Source organism: Topomyia yanbarensis, chromosome 2, assembly GCF_030247195.1.
Source record: "Topomyia yanbarensis strain Yona2022 chromosome 2, ASM3024719v1, whole genome shotgun sequence".
NCBI lineage: Eukaryota > Metazoa > Arthropoda > Insecta > Diptera > Culicidae > Topomyia > Topomyia yanbarensis.
In genome coordinates, this window is record NC_080671.1 from 107,834,462 (window position 1) to 107,858,067 (window position 23,606).

Here is a 23,606-nt window from a genome sequence, read left to right on the forward strand (position 1 = left end):
CAAAGGGAATCCTTCGTACCTCGAGTCGCTCTCGCTTCAGATTCCGTAGTGATAAGGGCGACGGCGGTTACATAGTGGCAGTCTGAAGCTTATCGGTTCCACACGGCAAGAGGAAACTTCTAAAAACGAGAAATAAAAGAGAGGGGCTAAATTTGGATATTTATCGTTTTTATGAAAGTATAAATAAGGGACATATAGGGGAAATCACGATTTGCCAGCATATCTCGGACTGGGACTTTGGGTGGTCTACCTCGGGCCCGAAGGGAATCCTTTAACTGAGACCTGGCGTCCAAATACCCGGCGCATACCCAGACAACGTGCTCGATGTCATGATAGCCCTCGTCACAAGCGCACAGACTACTCTCCGCAAGCCCAATACGCCGCAAATGTGCATCTAAGGTGTAGTGGTTGGACATAAGTCGGGACATTACACGAATAAAATCCCGACCCACATCCATCCCCCTGAACCAAGGCTTCGTTGATACCTTTGGGATAATCGAATGTAGCCATCGTCCAAGTTCACCATTGCTCCACGAGGTTTGCCAACTGTTGAGTGTCCTCTGACGACAAATACTAAAAAATTCGTTGAAGCAGATTGGTCTTTCGTATATGTCACCATTTAATGCGCCCACCTTTGCTAATGAGTCGGCCTTTTCATTGCCCGGGATAGAACAATGAGAGGGGACCCAAACAAAGGTAATCTGATAAGATTTTTCAGATAACGTACACAAGGACTCCTGTATCTTCCCCAGAAAATACGGGAATTGCTTTTTAGGCTTCACCGCACAAAGAGCCTCGATAGAGCTGAGGCTGTCCGAAATGATGAAGTAGTGATCTGTGGGCAGAGTGTCGATGATCCCAAGGGTGTACTGAATTGCAGCTAACTCTGCGACGTAAACTGAAGCGGGATCATTGAGCTTGAATGAAGCGGTGATAGTATTGTTGAAGATACCGAAGCCAGTGGACCCATCGAGATTTGATCCGTCAGTGTAGAACATTTTGTCACAGTCGACTTCTCGGAATTTATTATAAAATATATTGGGGATCACTTGCGGGCGTATATGGTCCGGGATTCCACGAATCTCTTCCTTCATGGATGTGTCGAAGAATACAGTAGAATCAGAAGTATCTAGGAAACGAACACGGTTGGGAGTATGCGTAGAAGGATTAATGCTCTGTGCCATGTAGTCGAAGTACAAGGACATAAATCGGGTTTGAGAATTAAGCTCGACGAGCCTCTCGAAATTTTGAATAAATCGATTTTTTAGCGGAAGAACGCCCGCCAGCACTTCGAGACTCATCGTATGGGTCGAGTGCATGCAACCCAAGGCAATGCGCAAGCAACGATACTGGATTCTCTCCAGTTTGATGAAGTGTATGTTCGCAGCGGAGCGGAAACAGAAACACCCGTACTCCATCACCGACAATATCGTTGTTTTGTACAACCTGATCAGGTCTCCTGGGTGAGCACCCCACCATGTTCCAGTTATTGTTCGGAGAAAATTAATCCTTTGTTGGCATTTCTGTTTCAGATACCTAATGTGACATCCCCAGGTACCTTTAGAGTCGAACCAGACCCCGAGATATTTAAATGTGAAAACCTGGTTGATCGTTGCACCCATTAATAGAAGCTGGAGTTGCGCCGGCTCACGCTTCCTAGAAAAAACAACCAACTCAGTTTTCTCCGTGGAGAACTCAATACCCAGCTGAAGAGCCCAAGCAGACAAATTGTCCAAGGTATTTTGTAATGGTCCTTGCAAGTCGGCAGCTTTGGGCCCTGTAACAGAGACCACCCCGTCGTCTGCAAGTTGCCTTAGCATGCATGAATTGGCAAGACAATCGTCAATGTCATTCACGTAAAAATTGTAGAGTAGGGGACTTAGACATGAGCCCTGGGGAAGACCCATGTAGCTAAATCGCGATGTTGTTAAATCGCCATGCGAAAAGTGCATGTGCTTTTCAGACAACAGGTTTAGCAAAAAGTTATTTAAAATTGGTGAAAGACCATGCTGGTGCAGCTTCTCTGACAGAATGTTGATAGAAACTGAGTCAAAAGCCCCCTTAATATCCAAGAAGACTGATGCCATCTGCTCTTTGTTAGCATAGGCCATTTGGATTTCTGTAGAAAGCAACGCAAGGCAATCGTTCGTCACTTTGCCTTTGCGGAAGCCAAATTGTGTATCTGACAGTAAGCCATTTGCTTCAACCCAATTGTCGAGGCGAAACAAGATCATTTTCTCGAACAACTTCCGATTACAGGACAGCATTGCAATCGGCCGATACGAGTTGTGGTCGGAGGCTGGTTTTCCTGGTTTTTGAATGGCGATGACCTTCACTTGCCTCCAGTCATGAGGGACAATGTTACCCTCAAGAAACTTGTTAAATAAGTTCAGCAAGCGCCTTTTTGCAGTGTCAGGCAGATTCTTCAGCAAGTTGAATTTGATTCTGTCTAACCCTGGGGCGTTATTGTTGCATGATAAGAGAGCAAGTGAAAACTCCACCATCGAAAACGGTGTTTCGTTCGCGGTATCGGGAGGAGACGCGGCGCGGCACGTTTTCTGTACCGGGACAGAGTCCGGGCAGATCTTCTTGGCGAAAGCGAATATCCAACGGTTTGAATATTCCACGTTCTCGTTGGTACTATTACGGTTACGCATACGTCGAGCCGTACCCCAAAGAGTGCTCATCGCTGTTTCTCTCGTTAACCCGTCGACGAACCGGCGCCAATAACTGCGTTTTACATTTCTTATAAAAGAAATGTATAGAATTCGCTCAAACTTTCAAGATTTTTTCCGAGGCCCGGAGGGCCGAGTCTTATATACCAATCGACTCAGCTCGACGATTTGGGACAATGTCTGTGTGTGTGTGTGTCTGTGTGTGTGTATGTAACGGACAAATTCTCATTCGTGTTTCTCAGCAATGGCTGAACCAATCTTATCCAAACCAATTTTAAATGAAAGAACTAAAAAACAGTATGAACGCTATTGATTTGTTTTTGATTATGATGTTTAGTTTCCAAGATATGAATGTTTGAATGCGTAAAAATGGCGTTTTTGCAGTTTTTTTAAATTATCTGCCGAAATTGACAATATAGATTATATGTTTTTAGACAGCTTTAACGAATACCTTTCGAACAAGCTATAGATTGTTGAAATCGGACTATTATCAAAAGAGATATTTAACATTAAATGCAGACGACAGATTTTTATCATTTCCTATTGCCAGAAATATGACCAAAAACATGTAATCTATTAATAACGCCAAAACGGCTTATTTTAGGACAATAGTATCTTCGGAGAATTTAATGGAGGTAATATGCCCTTTCTTTTGGTATTGTGCTTTTGCTGATTAATCCCCCTATGAGTGAGATATTTTCACAAATTTTCTTGGAAGTGATTATATCGAAATGATGTCTTCAGCAAATTTGTAGCTCTTACTTTTGCGAATAACTTTGCTGAAGACTTCAAATATCTATTTTTAATACTTTAAAAGTTATGGCTTGTTGTTTGTGGATTACTCTTTGTCGCCTAATAATTGTTCAATATAGTAATAATCCATTGAAATAAGCCAAACATTATTTCGATAAAACGAATTTTGTATTTCATTTTTCTATCTACAACCGCTAGAAATATTCACCGAACACTTCCAAGTTGTCTGGAAGGAACTTGATAACTTATCAGTACAAAAATGTTCATTTGTGCGAACCTTCTGACTGCAATTTTTCTAACTTATGACCATCGGATCGATCTGAAACATATCGGAAAATGAAAAGTTAAATAAATAACTCCAAGCAACGGCGTAGCCAAGAGAAGGTTTTGGGGTTTAACACAATACAACCCCCACCCTCCCACCACACCCAAAAAAAAATTGGATTGAAGTTGAAAATTTATTGATGCTGACTGATTTAATTCACTATCACAATAACAATTATCTGATCCGTACATTGATAACTTGTTGTTGTTGTAAACATCATGAGGTCTTTTGATAAATTGTCGGAATGGGGTCCTGATATATAACTGAGCTATTAGTCTTGATTTCACAGTTGTCTAATAGCATCAATATCAAATTCCTGCCTGAAAAAATTCCAATAGAAAATTCCAGAGTTCTGTAATCAATCATAATCCTCAAATTTCTTTTCAAATTGAGCTCGCTTTTGTAGAGATGTACTGTAATAAGGGTCTTTATTTAATAGGAAGCGAAGTTAAAATTGATTTAATGTCTATGAAACATAGAACTGCTCAGCAAAAAAAATGCATAACTTTCAACATTTGCTAAAAATGTTTTTGTCTTTCTCATTCACTCTAAAATTCGTCAATCTAATTCCGACCGGGAGGGCTGAGTGTCATATGCCAATCGACTCAGTTCATCGGAAAATGTCTGTGTGTGTATGTGTGTATGTGGAAAAAAATGTGACCTCTGTTAATCAGAGATGGCTGGACCGATTTGCACAAAGTTAGTCTCAAATGAAAGGTACAACCTTCCCATCGGCTGCAATTGAATTTTTTATTGATTGGACTTCCGGTTCCGGAGTTACGAGTTGAAGAGTGTAATCACACAGCAAATTCCCATATAAAGTGAAATGAAAAATTTTCAAAATCAAATTTGTATTTTTGATGCCAAATGACTTTATAATGCATGAAACATTGAGATTTGATGTAAACTCGAAAAAATTATGTTTGACAAAAATTATTTTTTTGGACTTTGGTACATTTTTGCCTTTCTCATATAGAAAGGTTATGCAATCACTCTAAAAGTCGTCAATCATACCGACCCGGAGGGTGTATCCAGTGAGGGATTGCTACTTTAAAATTAAAACTAGTTTAAAATTTCTTAACAAGTTGAAAATTTTTGGCAGGACCCGGACCTCCCGGATCTTTCTCCATGATCCGCCGCTGGTTTCAAGCGATGTTTCAGTATCACATAGTATCTCAAGATCGTGGCTGTCGATCCATTGTACGTATGTGCAAATCGTACTGGACATGTAATATTCATTTCCACCATTGTATTGAACATAACCAGCTATGGAATCGTAGTTTGGACAAATGAGAAAAGCACAATGCACCACTAGGTGGGTTAAAACAGGTTTTTATTTTGGGAATGCGTCGAGTTGAGATGAAAACGTAATATGATTAATAACGAGGATAACACTTTCTGAATGTAGAGAGAAATTTATGAAAAATGACGATTTCCATTCGACTCTAGCAGGTTCTGATCGATTTTGATGAGCATTTGATTTTTGTTGTATGTATAGGTCAAATGTTTAAAAACAGTAATTTAAGGTCAAGATAGCATCATTTGGAAACCGCCAATTTCGGAGGTTTAGTATCTTCGATGAGTTTTACAAACGTTAAACAGCGCATCATTTGATAAAATAATTTTGACGGTATATCGTCCAAGAAGTATTTATGGTGAATTTTCTCAGGTTAATATTCATGACTACAATAAAGTCTCAACAAATTCGCTGAAGACACGAACTCTGTTACTATTTTCGGAAAAATTAATTCTGCATAATTTTAAAACTTCAAAAATTACGGTTTCTGAATTATGCCGTTTGGACAGTAAAATCGATTTTCACCTAACCCCAACCAATTGTAAAATTGGTATTGTAAAAAAAACGTAAGGGCGATACTTCAATGCTGATAGGTGGGACCGAAAAAGTAAACAATCGCCAAAGGGGAGATACTATGATTTTGTCAATTTCAATAGCAAACACAAATTTTAATTTAATAATTTCAAATACTTCATGAAGTTTTGGGTTTCGATCACTGAATCATGCAATCTAGGATGTAAAAAACACAATAGTTCTTAAATAGGAAATAAAACCAAGTCTGGAAATATTCACTGTTGATTTTCTTTGAATGGTGTCACTGCTAGTATCCCTTTTTTCAAGAAAAAGCGTTGATTTCTTAGTTCTCAGTCGCGTTGGAAATTTGAGTAAAGTATAAACTTCAAATCGATTCAAAAAATTTTTTTCGATTTTTTTGGCTCAGTACAATATACATAACCCCTTTAGGAAAATTCAGTTTTCCCACCACAATGCATTTATTGAGGAATTTAGATATTTTATTAACAGAGCATTAGCAATAATTCGTTTGTATGTTTATTTTATTGGCCATTTTTTCGCTTTCCCATTGATTTAGTTTGAGATTTCTAGCACTGATGTTGTCCTATGCTGATTTGAGCGATTCTCTGAGTCCTGCCACTATCCCAGGTAGTATGTGTTATCAAAAACATCGCGAAGCATCAAGTTCTAAATGTTCTCAAACGATATAATATCCGAAGAGAGTGATAAGAGTTATAAGAAATGTCTCATCACACTGTTAGGTGGATTAAAAGCGTTTTTTGGCTTTCATTAGACTCTTCATTCGCTTTTCTAACGACGCGTACTGTAGATAGCTAGCGGGTAACCCGTCTTCCCGGAAGGCCTTATATGCAGTGGACTTCTCCGCGTACAGCTCTGAGCACTCTTTATCCCACCACAGGGTGGGAGACCGTCCATGGGTATTCGCGCTGGGTACTGGTTTAGTCTGAGCTTGATTCGCACTGTCGAGAATCAAGCCAGCCAAAAACCTGTACTCTTCCTCCAGAGGAAGTTCTTGAGTGGATTCGATTTTAACGGATATCGCGGTCACGTAACTCTTCCAATCAATGTTCCGTGTGAGGTTATACGAGGCATTGATTGTTTGCGATGGTCTTGAACCGTTAGCAATTGAAATCACGATGAATGATCGCTACCGTGGGGATTAGGGATCACCTTCCACATGCAATCTAACTGTAGCGATGTCGAGCAAAGCGATAAATCCAACGCGCTGGCGCGTGCTGGTGGTGTAGGAATCCGCGTCATTTCTCCCGTGTTTAAGATGGTCATGTTGAAATTGTCGCAAAGATCTTGGATTAATGTTGATCTATTATCATCATGAAGACAACCCCATACCGTACCGTGCGAGTTAAAGTCACCCAGAACTAGCCGCGGTGCCGGTAAGGATTCCGTGATATTACAAAGCGTTCGGTGCCCTACCGAGGCTCTAGGAGGAATGTAGATGGAAGCAATGCAAAGGTCTTTACCTTTGATTAAAACTTGACAAGCGACAATTTCAATGCCTGGTGTTGAAGGGAGGTTAATTCGGTTGAAAGAATAGCACTTTTTGATCCCCAAAAGTACTCCTCCATAGGGGTTTTCTCGATCCAGACGAATTATATTAAAGTCGTGGAAGTTGAGATTTATATCGGAAGTTAACCAAGTTTCACATAATGCGAAAGCATCACATTTTAAACTATTTAGTAAAAAATTAAAGGAATCGATTTTCGGGAGGATACTTCTGCTGTTCCACTGTAGAACAGTGATCGAATCGGTGACCTCGTTCGATGACTTAGCCATCGAAGGATACTATCGCTGCAAGGAGGGGCCATTTAGTAGTCAACTGCTTCAAAAATGATTGCACTATAGGGAGAAAACGTATCAGAAGGCTTTTAAGAGGATCAGTAACATTGAAAGCTGTGAAAATTAAGTCCACTATGTCAGAAAATTTCATTAGTCCGTTACTGGACTGAGCATCTGTTTGAAAAACGGGGACACTTGGGGTTTTTGGTGTCCCTGGAAGTGGTGGGTACTCCTTGTTAGAATTAATATTTCCAAGTCCTGGAGCAAATTGCTTCGGCTTTTGTGCATCACTTCCGTTGGATTTATTGGTTGTAGATGGCGCACTCTGAGTGGACGACACCTTGGCACCCTTACGAGGCAATGTAGGGGAGGCTAGATTTCTCCTCTTCCTGGATTCCCCTGGGTTAACCAATGATGTTCCCTCTTGTGGGTCGTCAGATTCTTGCTCAACGCCAGCCAAAAGAGCAAAGGAATTTTCGGAAGGGACAGATGGCGAAGCATTCTTTAGCATTTCTGCATAAGAGTGCCTCGAACGATCCTTAAGAGAGCGCTTAATTTTATCCCCGCGCTGCTTGTACGCCGGGCATGACTTAAGAGCATGCGGAGGGCCCCCGCAGTAAATACACTTCTCAGTTTCTCCACCGCAAGCGTCATCCTCATGCTCTCCCTCGCATTTGCCGCACCGTTTTTTATTGCCACAATAAGTGGCTGTGTGGCCCAGTTGCTTGCAATTGCTGCAGTTCATTACCCGCGGTACAAACAGGCGAACGGGTAAGCGAACCCTATCCAGGAGGACATAGTTGGGAAGAGCAGACCCGGAGAAAGTCACCCGAATCGAGTCTGACGGAGAATAAGTTGTCTTATCATTTTCTGTTTTTGCGGAATACAATTGCTTGCATTCCAGAATCTTCACCTTTTGAAGTGAAGGGTCCTTAAAGCAGCCAACCCCGTACTTCAACAGGTCTTCGCACTTTAGACCCGGTTCGGCGACTATTCCATCGATCTCCACTGCCCTACAAGGCACATACACTCTGAATTGTTTCGTAAAACGCTCGCTGCGAGCAATCTGGTTTGCCTGGTCGAGGTCATTCACTAAAACGCGTATCTTATTAGCTCGAACACGTGTTATCTGAGCTACGGCCGGGTAGTTAGCAGTCAGCTCCCGTGATATTTCTAGAATATTGGGCGATTTCGTGTTGGGCCGGAAATACACCACCCAGGGTCCATTTGAACTGGCTGGGTATGTTTTAATACGGGGAGGACTGGGGGAATCAGGGGAGGGAGTAATATCGGGTTTATCCGGTAAATCCATGGGAATATCATTCCCATCCAATGTTCCTTCGCCCTCGGCCATTTAGGCACGAGGATAGCACGTGGTGTAAACGAGAGATGAAACTTGTATTCAGGGGAAAGGGAAAAGTAGACCGATCGGGGAAAGGGAAACGAAAGAAAGAAAAATAATACTTAGCTTATATAGCGGCGTGTCCGGCAATTCTGGTATTCACTTCACCAGCCTGGGCACCGGCGAACAAAGACTGCCTCAAACAATAGTTGACCTTCACTGACAATATATAGTCTTGTTCACTTTATGCACAGCACCAGAAAACGAACTGCTTCGATCGAGAGCTCGGAGAGTTATATGACAAACAGGAATTATTATGGTAATATTGGATCTCGTGCGAGCTGAGACCTTCTTTCGCGAGGTCAGGGGGGTCATTTAATTCTCTCTTGTTTTTCACGTCCCGGTCGAAGCTGGCTTGGTGTCCGGGATCAGATGGTCTCCCCTGCTTCTTGCACTTATTGTTGATCAGTGTAAATCCGTCGTCATTCTTACCACATTCGTTGCCGATGTTGCTTACAGTTGCTTTGGGGGGGGGGGCTGATTCTTTTGCGGTTGTCATTATGGTCTGAACAGCTGCCACAAATTTGGGCACCATTTGTGGTTCAGGCATTGAAAACTCTGTTTTAGGTTGGTTTGCTGTAGATTAGTTGGCAATCGGTTGAGATGCATTTTGCTTTGCATCTTCCGCACAAGGTTATCCATGATGAGCTGTCTGATTACAATACTTGCACTTAGGCGTTTGCCCCTCATGGGTGCATAGCGTAGTTTGAATAATTGTAGTTCCGTGAGTTTTGAGTTTAATTGTCAAGTAGGAGGGTATAGGCCTTTCAACTCGCATCCTCACTACAAAACGCCATTAGGAGTACCCGGGATGAAGTTTCTCCAAGTATCAGGTGTAACGGATTCTACTTCTCCGTATTGCGACATGCATTTTGCTCAGGAGAGGTACGATGTGATAGGTCAACAAAGAAACAAAGTCTCGAAAACCACGAAACGATTTGACGCTTGAGAAAAAAGTTATTAAGCAGAAACCAATTGATGCTCAGACGATTCATAAAATATTCATTTTTTCTAGCACCATTGCTGTTGGTTATTCAATTATACGCAATCTTGATTTAATCCTCTATTACTGTGTCTAAATCGTTTATCTATACTATTTGGCCGCAAAGTTTTGAGGGATAAATTGAGGCTTCTTTTGTACATAATAAGAGAATGTTAAAAATTTTGTATATAACTAGACCGTCAGAAGCAGTGATGCTATGAAAAGTGCAATTTTCATCAATCTTCAGGGCATCAATCGGTTTTTGCTTAATAACTTTTTCCACAATCATCAGATCGTTTTGCAGTCTTCTAGACTTTGTTTCCTTGATAAATTTCCTATAAAAATCAGACATCTACTTATTTTTAGGAGATAACGGGCGACTCTTTAAAGAATTAATTTGCAAAAGACAATTTTCCCATTCGAAATCCCATGTAAACTTTAAACCGTGGGTGCAAAAATATAGTTTCACCGATCGAGTTAAAAATTTTCAGAGTTATTCTGGGAGCTAAATTGGACCCAAAAAGATACTCGGAACCAAGTTTTATTTTTCTCATATAACCATGTCCCACTCTACCTTACATCTATATAATCATTCTCAATATAAACGGGAATCTTAATTCCGACGTTGTCACTTTCAACCACGTGTTTTAAGTTGTTCTTCAAAACGAAACGCTCGGCTTGTGCTAACGTGTTGAATGATATTAACACTGCATATACTGAAGGTACAAGACTTCTGCAATCCTAAGTTGCATTTTTACCTTCAGAAGGTATTCCACTTCACTAAAACTCGGTCGTTTAAAACAAAATTTAAAGTCAACGACCGCAGCGTTGGGTCGGAGTAGAGCTTTTTCGTCAACTTTACTCATGATGACAAGAATAATCCGATGTTTCCGTTGTTCTCGAGACAATGTTCACTTGGCTCGATTGTACGTCTGATTGCGGCAGAAGTAGAAAGTAGACTGATATGCGAAATTCATTTCCTGAACCAATTAGGATTGAAACTTTGTGTCTTCGGCGAAGCTGTAGAAAATATTAATACAAAAGATATTTCTAAATACACCATATTTCTAAAGTTAATAGTTTTCGAGTTGTGGAACACATTATATGGAAGACCCCTTACAATTAACTTTTTCATGATAACTTTTTTAGTTATTCTTCTACGTTCTTAGAATCTTCCACAAAGTTGTTTGCGGTGTTGAATCGCACATTTTTGCGAAACACAGTAACTTCATATATGTTGTATTTAAAAGGATATTCCAAATTGTGCGATATTTTTAGGGTAACTTCCAACTTAAATAACCCGTTAGCTTTTTACTTTCATATAGTGGCTGACTCATTTTTTCGACTCGATTCTCCCCGAGTATTATATTCAAAACAAAATGCCATTGCAGGGGTATAAAATGAAACATTCGAGAGCACTGCGACAGGCAGATCTATCTTTTTATGGCAAATCAAATAGAACACATTCATCGATAACATGCAAGGTATATAGTTTTCTCTTCAAAAATCGGCGCATAGATTTAAATGTGGTTATTAATGCTAATATTTTCTTTTTAAATTCCATATCAATGTAGTTCAGCATTTGGGTGTTTTCATAAAATTTCAACGGTTTATTAAAATATCTTAATCCTTAATCCTTACATAAACCAAAGTCTTTGAAAATAACAATAAAGAATACGAACTTTTGATTTCGCTTCAGAACGAACAATGGGATGTGCGTCTAAATACCTACATTATAATTTCTTCCACGGCATTCCCAACGGTGTTCATGTAGTAAGAATTAAAAAACAACAAAAATGCTCTATTCATTCTTTTGTGACCCTGGAACATGGCACCCTCTACGCACAGACGCTAAGCTGTTCAGCTATGGCCAAACAAATTGCCATGTGTCAGTTCTGTGAACAATCTGCACACTATGGGAAACCATGCGTGTAAACTTATAAGGAAAAACACCTAATACAACAACAAATAACAATATTCATCCAGGCTTTAACACGCACCGCTCCATCATAGACAACGTAATTGTAATTGGAATATCTCGAATCTCGGATGACCAATTTGACCAAATAGAAATCATTCAGCAGTTATGATGGCATGGAATTCAATAAATAAAAAAGTCGATTTCTGGCTGAAAATGACTGACGAAAACTTATCAACACTGTGATAAAATTGATATCGCAAAATTAGGAATTTCATCTTTCTTTTGTAACTGAATGTTTACAGTAACTTATCGACATATTACCTAGTTGGCAATTCTTTAGTCAAATACCAGTCGAATTCATTTTTATGAAAACCCCAGAACTCAAAAGCACTTCACTAAAAAATTGGAGTGTATTTTTGTCCATGAGAGCTCAAATCTTTTTTTAAGCGTTTTTGAGTATTGGGTTTCATTTATTGGTTTTCAAACAGCATAAACCTTATGATTACAAATAGAAATAAGGTCAATAATTGGTTTTAGAGGACAAGCGATGATTTTTTTAATATATCAAAACTCTTCTGAATTACTGCAAGCTATTCAAAGATATCTATTAGAAAATTGAGGAAATTCATCCAACAATTTGAGTGCGTGATTGAGCAAATCGGCCAACCAAAATAGAAGCTATATTAAAAATATTTGAATAACTCTGAAAACCCAAAAAAAAATAAGTCCCATTAGACATGCTTCCGCATAAAAAAAAGCATTATGACTTTCGTGTTCGCACAACTTGTTATTTTTAACGTTTTTCAACCTCAAAACTTGACATATTTTTGAAGGTATATGCAATTTGAAATTTCATTGAATATATGCAACGGGTGATCGTACACGTGAACTGTGTCCAGAGACTTCTGTGGCATGCTGATCAGGGCTCTAAACAACCACAGCAAACTCAATTATCACATGGCAACTATTTAGCGCGCTAAGTCACTTTCATGTGATTTTTGTGAATCCGACTTCGGAACCCTATATCATCTGATATGTAACTGCACAGCAAAAATGCAAAAGCGATTTCCAGTTTTCGGCTGCCCTTGCATAGACGATACTGTGTTTGGGCAACTGAAATATAGTAACTCACTACAGTTTTTAATCCAGTGCGATAAAGAACTTCAGGCTTTCTCGCAGGCGCTTTTAACTACTTGTAAGTTCAACTTACCTGCTGTTTATGTTTGGGACACCATTTCTTCCACCCTTCCAAATTTACTTCCTCTCTCCTCTTTCTGCTCTCCTTCCGCTCAGGAAGGGATGAGAAAACACGTCTTGGAACAAATCCCCCGACCGTATGTGGGAACATTCCATTTGAACCAATATATTCAGATTCCTAATTGGTATCTTCCAATTGCGGTATAATAAGTATTGGTGGTGAAAGGTGTAGTGCTCGATAGGAGGTATTTCAACTTTTTGCTAAAACTAAATAACTTAGCCTTACAATACGTTTAGGAAAGATGTTGCACTTTGCAAAGCCCTTTTCTTGTTTAAACATAAGCTAGGGTGGTTCTAATATAAAATTGAACTTTTTAACGGTTCGAGTTAGAGCACGACTCTCTTCGATTAAGTTTTACAATACATTTTGGACAAATTTGCTAAAGATGCACAACCTCCATCTTTTATATTTTCCATTGCACGAGAAATTCAAATCTATGGTATATAGTGTTCCTTTAAACATGGTTTTATCTCTATTAAATTCGTAGTTTTCATTTTACACTAAAGAACAACTTTGAACAACTTGAAGATTATTTTAGGGCGTATAGTTTATTTTCATACACCAACTACTAAATTTTTTTCTTTTCATAGTTATATGATAACTTTTACATAAAAATAAAACTTTTCAAATATCATTATCATCGGTTAGGGCACTTAACATTACATACCGTTGCTGTAAAATTAATTATGCTATGTAGTATAGAACACCGAAAAATGGTAAACACGATATGTTTGTATATCTTGCAATATTTACTCAAAAAATAGTTTATTTTTATTAAAAAGTAAATATAATAAATAGTAAATAGTAAAGTTAAATAACGAAAGAAGCTTGAGATTCGGTATATTGAGATAACTGTTTCCTTCAAATATCAGAAAGTATTTTTAACGTCTTCTTAATGAAAAATCAAAACTGCAAAAGTTGTATAAGTAAAACCATTTTCAAGCAAACACCCTGATTTTTTTGGTAAATCTCTTGTATAATAAAAAGTACAAGGCTTTAGAGTTCTAGAGTCTTCGACAAAGTTTTTTTAGAATTTGATTTTCTTCAATTTTCTGGAAGACTGCGAAGCTGTATCTCGAACCATTGAAAAGTAAATTTTCTGATTTGAATAAATTTAAAACCACCCTAGCCACTATTGAAAATAATAATAAAAAAGTTTAATAAAGTGTAATATTTTATCATAAGAACGAAACTATAAGTTTTATATTTTCTACCGTGAAAGTAATTTAAACATACTACCAAGGGTAAAAAAATAATAATATAACTTTTGCAGTTTTATTTTTTTCTAGCATATCCTTTAGATTGAATTCAATTTTGCAAAATTTTCAAAAAATATCGCATTCGTAATTTTTTGCTCAATTATACCTCAAATCATGACTTTATATGTAGCTGAAAAATAATTATCTTTCGTTTGCCCCAATCAGTGATATTGGTAATCCAAGAGACCCATTTTTGATGAAAAAGTACTCATAACTTTTCAACGATATTAGTTAAATATATGGTACGCTGAAACAAATTATTCGCCTTAAATCAATCTTAAAGTTTTCTGAAGACTACTTCAGTTTAAAATCAATACCGCAAAGGTTATTTGAATGAAACAGTTTTTTTGTTATAAGAAACACTAAGAATCACCATAAAGTTTGATTTTAAATTTGTTTTAAAATGAAAAACATGACAGATGGAGCTTACATGTCTTCAGTAAACTTTTCTAAAGTTTGTGGCTCTACAACTACCCTGGAGGTCGTATGCAGGCTTGCTGGAGCATCACTCATGATGCTAAAATGAGGTGAGGTATCAACATTCTGAGGAGGACTTCACACACCTCGCCAATAGCAGAAAAAAACTCTTCTCCCACTCAACAAACAAACTCATCATCAGAGGTGATGACTTGTTCAATGATTAGAGGATGTTATGTGCATCACACAGGAAAGGCGAGAGCGCAAAACTGATTGAAGATGGGTTGGAATCCCTCTTCCAAAATGCTGAGAGTGTGGAGCGCGAGAGTGATTGTTTCCCTCTCTTGTTTTAATGGGATTTTGTCTGCTGCGTAGGATGCGGATATAAGTATAATTTTCGTGGTGTAGATCAGTACTTCGTGGAATACGGATATCATCATGTGGTGGGAATCCACGAGACTGGAGGACCCAGACTTGACTCTACTGTGCCAAACGACCTTGAGGCTTGAGCACTTCTTGTACACAGGTTTCAATTGAGCGAGGATTCAGTGGCCTTGGGAAAATACTAACTAACGATCAGATAAACTTCAGCTCGGAAAATTTAAAATCAATCCTATTCGTCAAACTTAATAACACCATAATAGAAGATAAATCTAGAGAAAATTTAGAATACACAGATAAAAATATTTTGTAATTTTAAGATTATTTTCATGCACATATTTGGAGCATGAATATAAATGTAAAATTAAGCTCCACCACAAATACACACGATTTGTCGCGCTTTCTTCAACGAATTTTATTATAATTTTACACGTGGGTTGAAAATTACAGTTTCTTTAAACAGAAAACACATGCACTTCAATGTATTTTTACTCGAATACTGTTGTAAAATGATTGACATGTAATATTACACGAATGAAAGTGTAAAATTGTATGCTGTTTGATGCTCCAATTGATGTTAACGTAATTTTCAATCAAATTTTAGATTCAATTGTTGTATGTTTACATTCGTATTGATTTACATGTCGTTTAATTTTCATTATTTTTTGGTGTGTAGGACGTAAGTAACTTTTACATCTGTTCATTACTCGGCCATTTCAACATTTACTACTCTACTCTTTGCATAATATTCTAGTAAAAACCGTCGGCTTTCGATATGTACTGGAAAATTAGTGCAAAGTGTTGTAATGACGTCGTAAGAAAGTAAACAAAGAGAGGCTCTCGATGTTACATCCTATTGAAAATTTTCTCTAGAAATATTTTAATTTTGATATCTAATACAACATGACATCGCTTCCAAGTAAAATGGGTGCATAATATTCGATTCTATTCTAGTGTTCTTTCTCAATAAATTTTTTAAAAAATGTTGTTATCAAATAGTTTCGTTTCTATCTCTATTATAGATTGTTTTGGCTGGTTAGTTTCCAAGATATGGACAATGAAGTTTAAAAAAAAAGTTGTTTGTGTTTATTTGTTACTAAATGTCAAAGTAGAAAGTTTATGCGGATAAATTTCCAATGGGCAATACATTTTTAAAATGAGATAATTATAGACAGCGATATTTAAAATTATACATAGTCGAAAATTGTATACTATCCTGATTATCTACTTTCAACGCTAGGGTAATAAGCCTATTTTCGTCTTGTTTCTATTATCACCCTACTAATTTGTAGCCGCTGGCTTTTCCCATCTTTGTTCAACGCGTTGGTTTAAAAGGTAAGGCAATAATTGGAACACTCGAACCGAGTTTTCGTTGCGCTTAAATACGAACATTTTACAGCTTTCATACCAACTCAATCAGAAGCACAAATTTTGTTTTCGAACTCGAAACGCATCTCCATAAATAGTTTAGTTATAGGTTTTGTGTCCTTTATGCGCAAAGGTGGTTTCAAACCATTTTCTCGTTAGTGAAGGAAAATAGTTTTTAATTAAAATTTTTCTCCACTACGGATAAATATAGCATAATGCCAATTGTGTTATTATATTGGTTCTTAAGAGCAAAGTAAAGCTACTGATGCCAATGTATACGCATTGTATCAATTGTAGGCCTAGAAATTAGTGGTATACCCACCATAATAGGGTTTATTTTATGTAAGGGGCTTACCTCTTTACCCTATATTCGGAGGAGAACACGAAGCTTCTTATTTTGATACTGATTTCACTAAATAATCCCCTACAAGTGAAATAATTTTTTGAACAGATTGTTTAGCAAATATAATGAAAAGATGAGTTCATGAATTATGTAGGATATACGTTAGCCTTTGCCTATTCAATCAATTCCATTACAAGAATCCAACATTTGTACAATATTTTCTTAAATTTTCATTGCAAAATATTGAAATTTTGTGAGGTACATTGAATTTTCAGGAGGAAAATCGAAAAAATGCGGTGTACACACTAACCTAAAACCTCCTATACTAATCGTTTAGAAATTTCGCAGAGTTCTTTCTCACATCATTGCCCAGGTTCCTATGGGAGCGCTTTACAACATCATTATTATTTTTCAAGTAACATTTTAACCGATTTTTTAACGAATGTATTGGCATCAACGTGCTATGGAAAATTCGAAAAAATGAAGGCTGCTCTCATTACTCCTTATCATCTTCACTTATAGCAAAAACATTTTCTGGGATCTTTGGCACCAAAACATTAATTACGTTGTCCAGTCTTAGCGCCGATTTCTAGCAAGTTCTAGAAAGAGAAAAAATACACCTTTCCAAAGGTATGCTGTATTATTCTGTTATAAATATTGTGCTAAATTGCGACAATAATAAGAAAATTGTCATTTTTTGCATTTTTTTCATGACAAATATGCAAATGGTTCAACATTCCTCCAAGGGCACGTCATGGTTCTATGTAATAATAATTCGGAAGAGCATTTAATTCTGCTATAAATCAATTTGGGGGCATGCAACATTTTTCAAAACTTTTTGTGTTGCACTATAACCTATGCTAGTTCACTTGAAAAGTTAAAAAAAAATCACTATAGCGCCGTGAAAAGAGTTATGATGTCATCCGGTTATCCACCTGGACAGTGCGTAACGAATAAACGGTTTGCTTCAATATAAACATGTATGTTACGTTTTAGCTAAGCTATGGGTGCCAAACGTCAAAAAAGGTCGCAATCTTTGATACGTAACTACTTCTTCCTCAACGAGTATTATATTTTAATAACAGATCGCTTGGCAAATTTTGGCCCTTTAAGGAGGGTACTGGACTATTGTATCACCTACAAGGCCTACAATCGATGAAATTTCTATAAATTGGCACCAACACGTTTGCTTCGTTCCTAAGAACCACTAGTAAAATAATAAATGGCCCGAGAATGGTGGAATACTTCTGTTTGAGTGCAACTAAAACTCTAATCGGATGCCCAAAATATCGCACTACCATTTAAGTCAAAAGATAGTACAAATATATGGCAGACACAACTCTAACCAATGGTTTCAAATGGGTAAGGTGCTAATTGTAATAAGGTGAAAAGAGGCTCATGACTCTATACATATTTGAAAACTATGTATATATTTAGATAGTTGCATTGCTTCATGCAACGCTTAACTATACATTCATTTCAAATACAAAAATATACATCAGAAATAAACTTTACACACGCATCAAACCCATATAACAAAACCTCATAGCAACTAATCATTACCTCCTCACAAGGCGTGTGAGGACATCACAAACTCCTCTTGAATCATCATGAGGTGTAGCACACTCTCCTCCACGGAGCAAATATCCCATGCGTAAGAAAATATTTATCTACATCATTTCGTTGAGCAAGAGAGGAACTCTCTCATTTTTCGGTTCCTCACACACAACGGTAGAGATGCTCCCGTTGCTTCATTCTTTTCTACCTCATCCTGAGGGAGGGATATTAGCCCTCATCGTGTGTTGAAGTGTTTATAACAAGTCTGAGTCGTATGGCTCTATCTAGATTGATGAAAAATTATTTTTTTTGACCTTGGTGAAATTAGAATCATCCTAACTGTTGTTTTAACCGAAATACGTGGTTCACAAACTACGAAAACCTTTGCAAAGACATAATAAGGCTAAGTTGTATAGTTTTAGTAAAATCTCAAAATCCCTGCTAAATTTTCATTCTGGACCACTGTGCATTGGTTAGAATAGCGCAAAATAAGCTCAACATAAACACACAGCAACTATGAATGTATCCCGCCTTGTGCAAAGAGGAGCCAAGCTTCCAAAGATTTGGTTGGGGCAGCTCAGATGTCAATTTAAGAACCTGCATATAGTCGATAGAGAAATTCGCCCAACATTTGTACGAGCAGGCAGGGAGGATGTGTTAGTTGTAACTCTCTGCTCTGAGAGTATTTCGCCTGAGTTGTCTAACTGGATAGTACCATACAAGTTCAAACCGTCGTTTTCTAATCTTAAATACATCATCTTTGATCTTGTTATCGTTTTCCTAGATATCGTTATATCATAATCCAAAATTTACGAACTGGGACCTCTACGAAGGGAACTTAGCTACTAGGTTCAACGGGTTTTTCCAACTATTGAATCTCTAAGCGACTTGCATGCGATCGTTGATAAAACAAAGCATGGCAGCAGCATACCAAGAGGCTTGATCGCTTCGAGTTATGCGTTCTTCTAGAGGAACCCCTTGGTGGTATACCGAATGTGCCAGACTCACTATCTGACGAAGGTGAAGTACTAACACTTTCTAGGCTGTAATGAGCCATCACCGACGACTATCCCTGAGTTCTATTAAAGTAGTCCTGATTCTTGGGAATTTGCTCGTAGTGTTATTATAACTAAATCGATCAAATGAGCGATTGAAATGTGGATAACGCTTTGCTGTTTGGATGCATCTAAACAAAAACATATCTGACAGGTCTGAATCCGAAAACAGTATTTTCTGCACTATTCTCGAAGTATTTTCAGGCACTATTCTAGTCACAACATTGCAAACTCAATTATCGCAAGGCTACTATTCAGCGTGCTGAGTATTATTCTTGTGATCTTTGTGAATCCGATTACGGAACTTCATCTCATTTGATGTAAAATTGCCTCACAGTAATGCATTTGCGTATCCCGATTTTTGGTTCTCCATATATAGACGATTCTTTAGGAAGCTACAATTCAAGAATAAGATTTTGTTCCAAACCCAGTGTGGTAAAGAGCTGTAGGCTTTATCAGTAGGATTAATTATTCCTTCGGGAGTGAAGAATCCGGACTGTTTACTGTTTTATGGTGTGATTGTATTGTGTTGTCATTTTCTATTTCTTTTCCTTTTTCTTTCACCTCCCTTTCCCTGTCAGGAAAATGATGAAATCATATGGCAAGACACAAACATCCGAATAATATGGGAAACGTGCCAATGGAGTCAATTTATTCTGATTTCTGATTTTGATTCATCCATGTGGTTCTTTCTCCGAAATATGCTGTTGTTTGTTCATGGTTAAATGAATTCAATAGCTTCCCCATATTATCTCGCAGGGCGCTATTAATTTACGTCATTGGCGTTGATGTATTAATTCAATTACATTTGAATTAAAAAACATTACCATGTTCGCAACATTATCAAAACACAATTAAAAAATCCAAAAATAACTAATTAATTAGACTTTGTTTACCATCCTTGTCCAATTTGACCTCTTTGGGTATACCAGAAATCACTTGCTAATACGAAGCAAAAACAGACAAATATTTGTTCCTTGTGCCACATGCCTTCTAAAATCGCCTGTTGATTTCGACTGATCACATTTCTGCTAAAACAAGAAAAACAAACTAATTTCCTAATCAGCTAGACCATCAGACGCAAACGCAACTACACTCGTGATGCGATCACGAAACGAAACGGAAAGGAAGCGAAAACCGTTCGACATAAGCGTTGAACAGGAGTCCGTTGCGTGTGTCAGTAATTGAAACAAAAATAACCCCCGAATATAACAAACAATAAAAGAAAAAAAATCTGCAAAAATAGCGCTTGTCAAACGTGAAGATGCCATTATCTTACTCCACCACAGCAGTTTAAATTTTCGCCTCCGGTCGGAGGTGGTGGTGGCTATCTGAATTCGCAAACAACTGCTAGTAAGAAGGCGATAAAGCGTATAATAAGTTGCTGAAAACACGCGCAGCACGATCTACCACTTCAATCGACCCCGACAAACAACAGCAAACGGCGGCGTTCCGCGATTGGGCGATGGCAAGCTTCAAGCAAAAGTGTTGATCGAAGCACAGTTCTAATGTTTCAATTGGTGCTGCGACAGCAGCAGACCGGTCGGTTGTTGTTGTTGTTGATGTTGTCCATCGCAGACAGTGGAGCCACAAAAGTCGCAAACAGAAGAAAAGTGCTCGCTGTCGGAAAAGCAGAACCGAAAGAAGGGGTGCGGTGGGACTAATCCTGACCTAACGCAAAAATGAATGGCTGAGCGTGTTTTTTTCCTCACTCGGCCCGTCAACGTGTTGTAGAAACGAAAATAAATGTGTACGGGTAACAAAATAAACATAATTTCGACCGACGCGCGGTAGTAGGCTGGTAGACCAATACACATGGGAGGGTATGGGTCGGTGTAGGCAGGGCGGGTAAATAGGAAGTAGAAGCGATGCGTCAGTGCGTGTTTTTTTTTCTTTTCGAAGTCGAAGTGGGTAGTGGTGGGTGGTGTGAGGGTAACGCACTTTGTTCAACAAAGCTTGCGATCTCTGGTGCGGTGATTCCACTGGCACTGGTATCGATTAACCCCCACAAAAGTAAAGTGCGTAGCATTGGTCGAACGCACGCGCGCACGCAACGCGTTCGCAGCTTTTTCGATGTTTTTCTTTCGTACACACATAGCTATATAGAAGGAAGGGGTATAGACACCACCGGCGACGGGAAGCATAAAACGTCGCGGCTCGCCTTTCTGTGCTGTGGTATTGGTGTTGAAGCTCGCACCGGCGATGTGGGACTCGGAGGCAAGTGGTGGATCGCGAACGCAGTCAGTCTAGTGCTGAACGTCGCGCGAAGCTAACACGGATTCCCGAAAAAGAGAGCAGGGACAGAATCAAACCTGCCGCTTGGAATAAGTTGAAATTTTAGGGAGAGGTTCTCCCCCACCCCCACTTCCCCAGTTGAAAGCGTTCTGTGTGAAGGGTGGAACGGTTCAATCATATCAGTCCGTGGGGGAAAGAATTGGATATCAGTGCGCGATAATTACATGGATGATTGTTGCGAGATGATGTGAAGGAAATTTCTAAGTGTAGTTAACTATAGCAAATGTATAGTGGAAAATGTGTAGATAGCAAATTAAGAGTTTGAGCTTTGAGGTGAACATAATCGAGGAAATTGAATAGTCTGATTTTAAACGGAAGTAACTGATCGGACCGGATGAGAAGAAATTATTCTAGCGAAAACGTGTCAGCAACATCACCAAAATGGATCTATGGGACAAACAAGACTGGATTAAGGATATTCTTTCGAAGTCCGGTACGGAAATCAAGGAAGTACCTGCTGAAGGTAATATTGTCGACTGTTCATTTTGGAGAGTAATATTGGTTGGAACTACAGACTGTTGTCTTATCTCATCTATAAAAGAGAAACTAAAATTTTTTTACAACAATTCGAATTAAGGGAAGGGTAAGCTTAATCCGGTCAAAAAGACACATTTTCGTTCAAAAATTTGTTGTGGCAATACAGAGAGTGTTAGTTTCCACACAATGGCAACAAAATTGACTCAGATTTTCTTAAAAACTCATTGAAAAATATCGAAAAATGAACGAGTGGCATTGAATGTCCGGAGGCGCATCGCCGAAAACTTGATTTGTGGTGTACATCATAACTCAAAATCTACCGGACCAATCGTTTTGATATCATGCACAGTTCTTTTTCACATAATTCTCCAGGTAACTATAGCAGTTTTTTTACTGGATTTTTTAATTTTTCGTGATTTTTTTTGTAAAAACAATATCACTAATTTTTTTGTAAAGACCTCCTGCAGCTACCTGGCAATGATATGAAAAAGAACTGGTTGGTGTTAAGTCAGACCGGACTAAGGAACATTGCATTGATTTCGAGAAAAACGAGTTTAAAGTTTGAATCTCAGCACCCTTTACATTATAATGTGAAATTTATTATTTACGTAAATTATTGTAACATATTAAAAATCTGGCAAGAGTGGAATGCAGCAGAAAAAGTTCTTTATCCAGTGCTATCATTATCTCATTTTTTGATATTTTGCGACTTAGTCCGGCTTGACTTAACACCGACCAACTGTGAACAAATTCAGAACGATTGGTCCAGAAAACTTTGAATTATGGTGCACACTGCATTTATCGGAATGTCTCCTGATTATTCACTGCCACTCATCCAGTTTTAAATATTTTGCAATGAAACTTCTGCAAAATTTTGTTTAAATATGGGAATTGGCTGAATAAACTAACACTTTCAGCATCCTATAAAAGTTTTTTGAAGTGTGATTTTTTACTGAAATCACTTTTTATTGTGATATTGATAAAATATAGCACGGTGGTTACAACATAAAATTATACAATTAAGGTACAGAGTACTAATTCCTCACAGTCAGATTTCCAATGCTTCACTGTACTTTAGTACCGTAAAACAGGGGGTCATTGATCATTGGGGTACCTTTGACCACATGAGACATATTTTGCCATCTGTACGATGATTCTCTTTAATAAAATCATCGAAACAACAAACCAAGTCGCTTTTAAACCTGTACAGTATCTATTGGCAACGATTAGCCATTATATGGACTTTGCAAGAAAAAATGGAAATGACAGAGCTTTCCTGTATCTTTTCAATCAGTTCAAACAATGTCTAATATACTCATTAGATTGACAGGAAAAAAATGACCCCTATCGGCCCACCCCTGATTCGATTCCTAGTCCCACCAGGAGTACTTGCACCAAATTTGAAGCAAATCGGACAAGTCTAGCTACCGGACCAACGTGCCTGAAGTTTGTATAGGATTTTTCGACAATTTACATGGAGAAAACCCACTAACTCGCATTTTTGCCGCTA

The 23,606-nt window shown here is 38.2% G+C and overlaps 1 protein-coding gene across 2 annotated transcripts in view; it reads left to right on the forward strand.

The window, feature by feature from the left end:
• The window catches only part of LOC131679154 (Krueppel homolog 1-like), a 188,329-nt gene that overhangs the window by 125,812 nt on the left and 38,911 nt on the right, over positions 1-23,606 (forward strand). Inside the window, exon 1 of one of the 2 annotated variants that reach the window (XM_058959785.1) lies at positions 21,590-22,082. The exons of the other annotated variant lie outside the window; for it this stretch is intronic. Coding sequence (XP_058815768.1) covers positions 22,001-22,082 — 82 coding nt within the window. The 5' untranslated portion in view covers positions 21,590-22,000. Of the gene's footprint in view, positions 1-21,589; positions 22,083-23,606 lie in introns of those variants that run through there. 2 annotated transcript variants of the gene reach the window in all.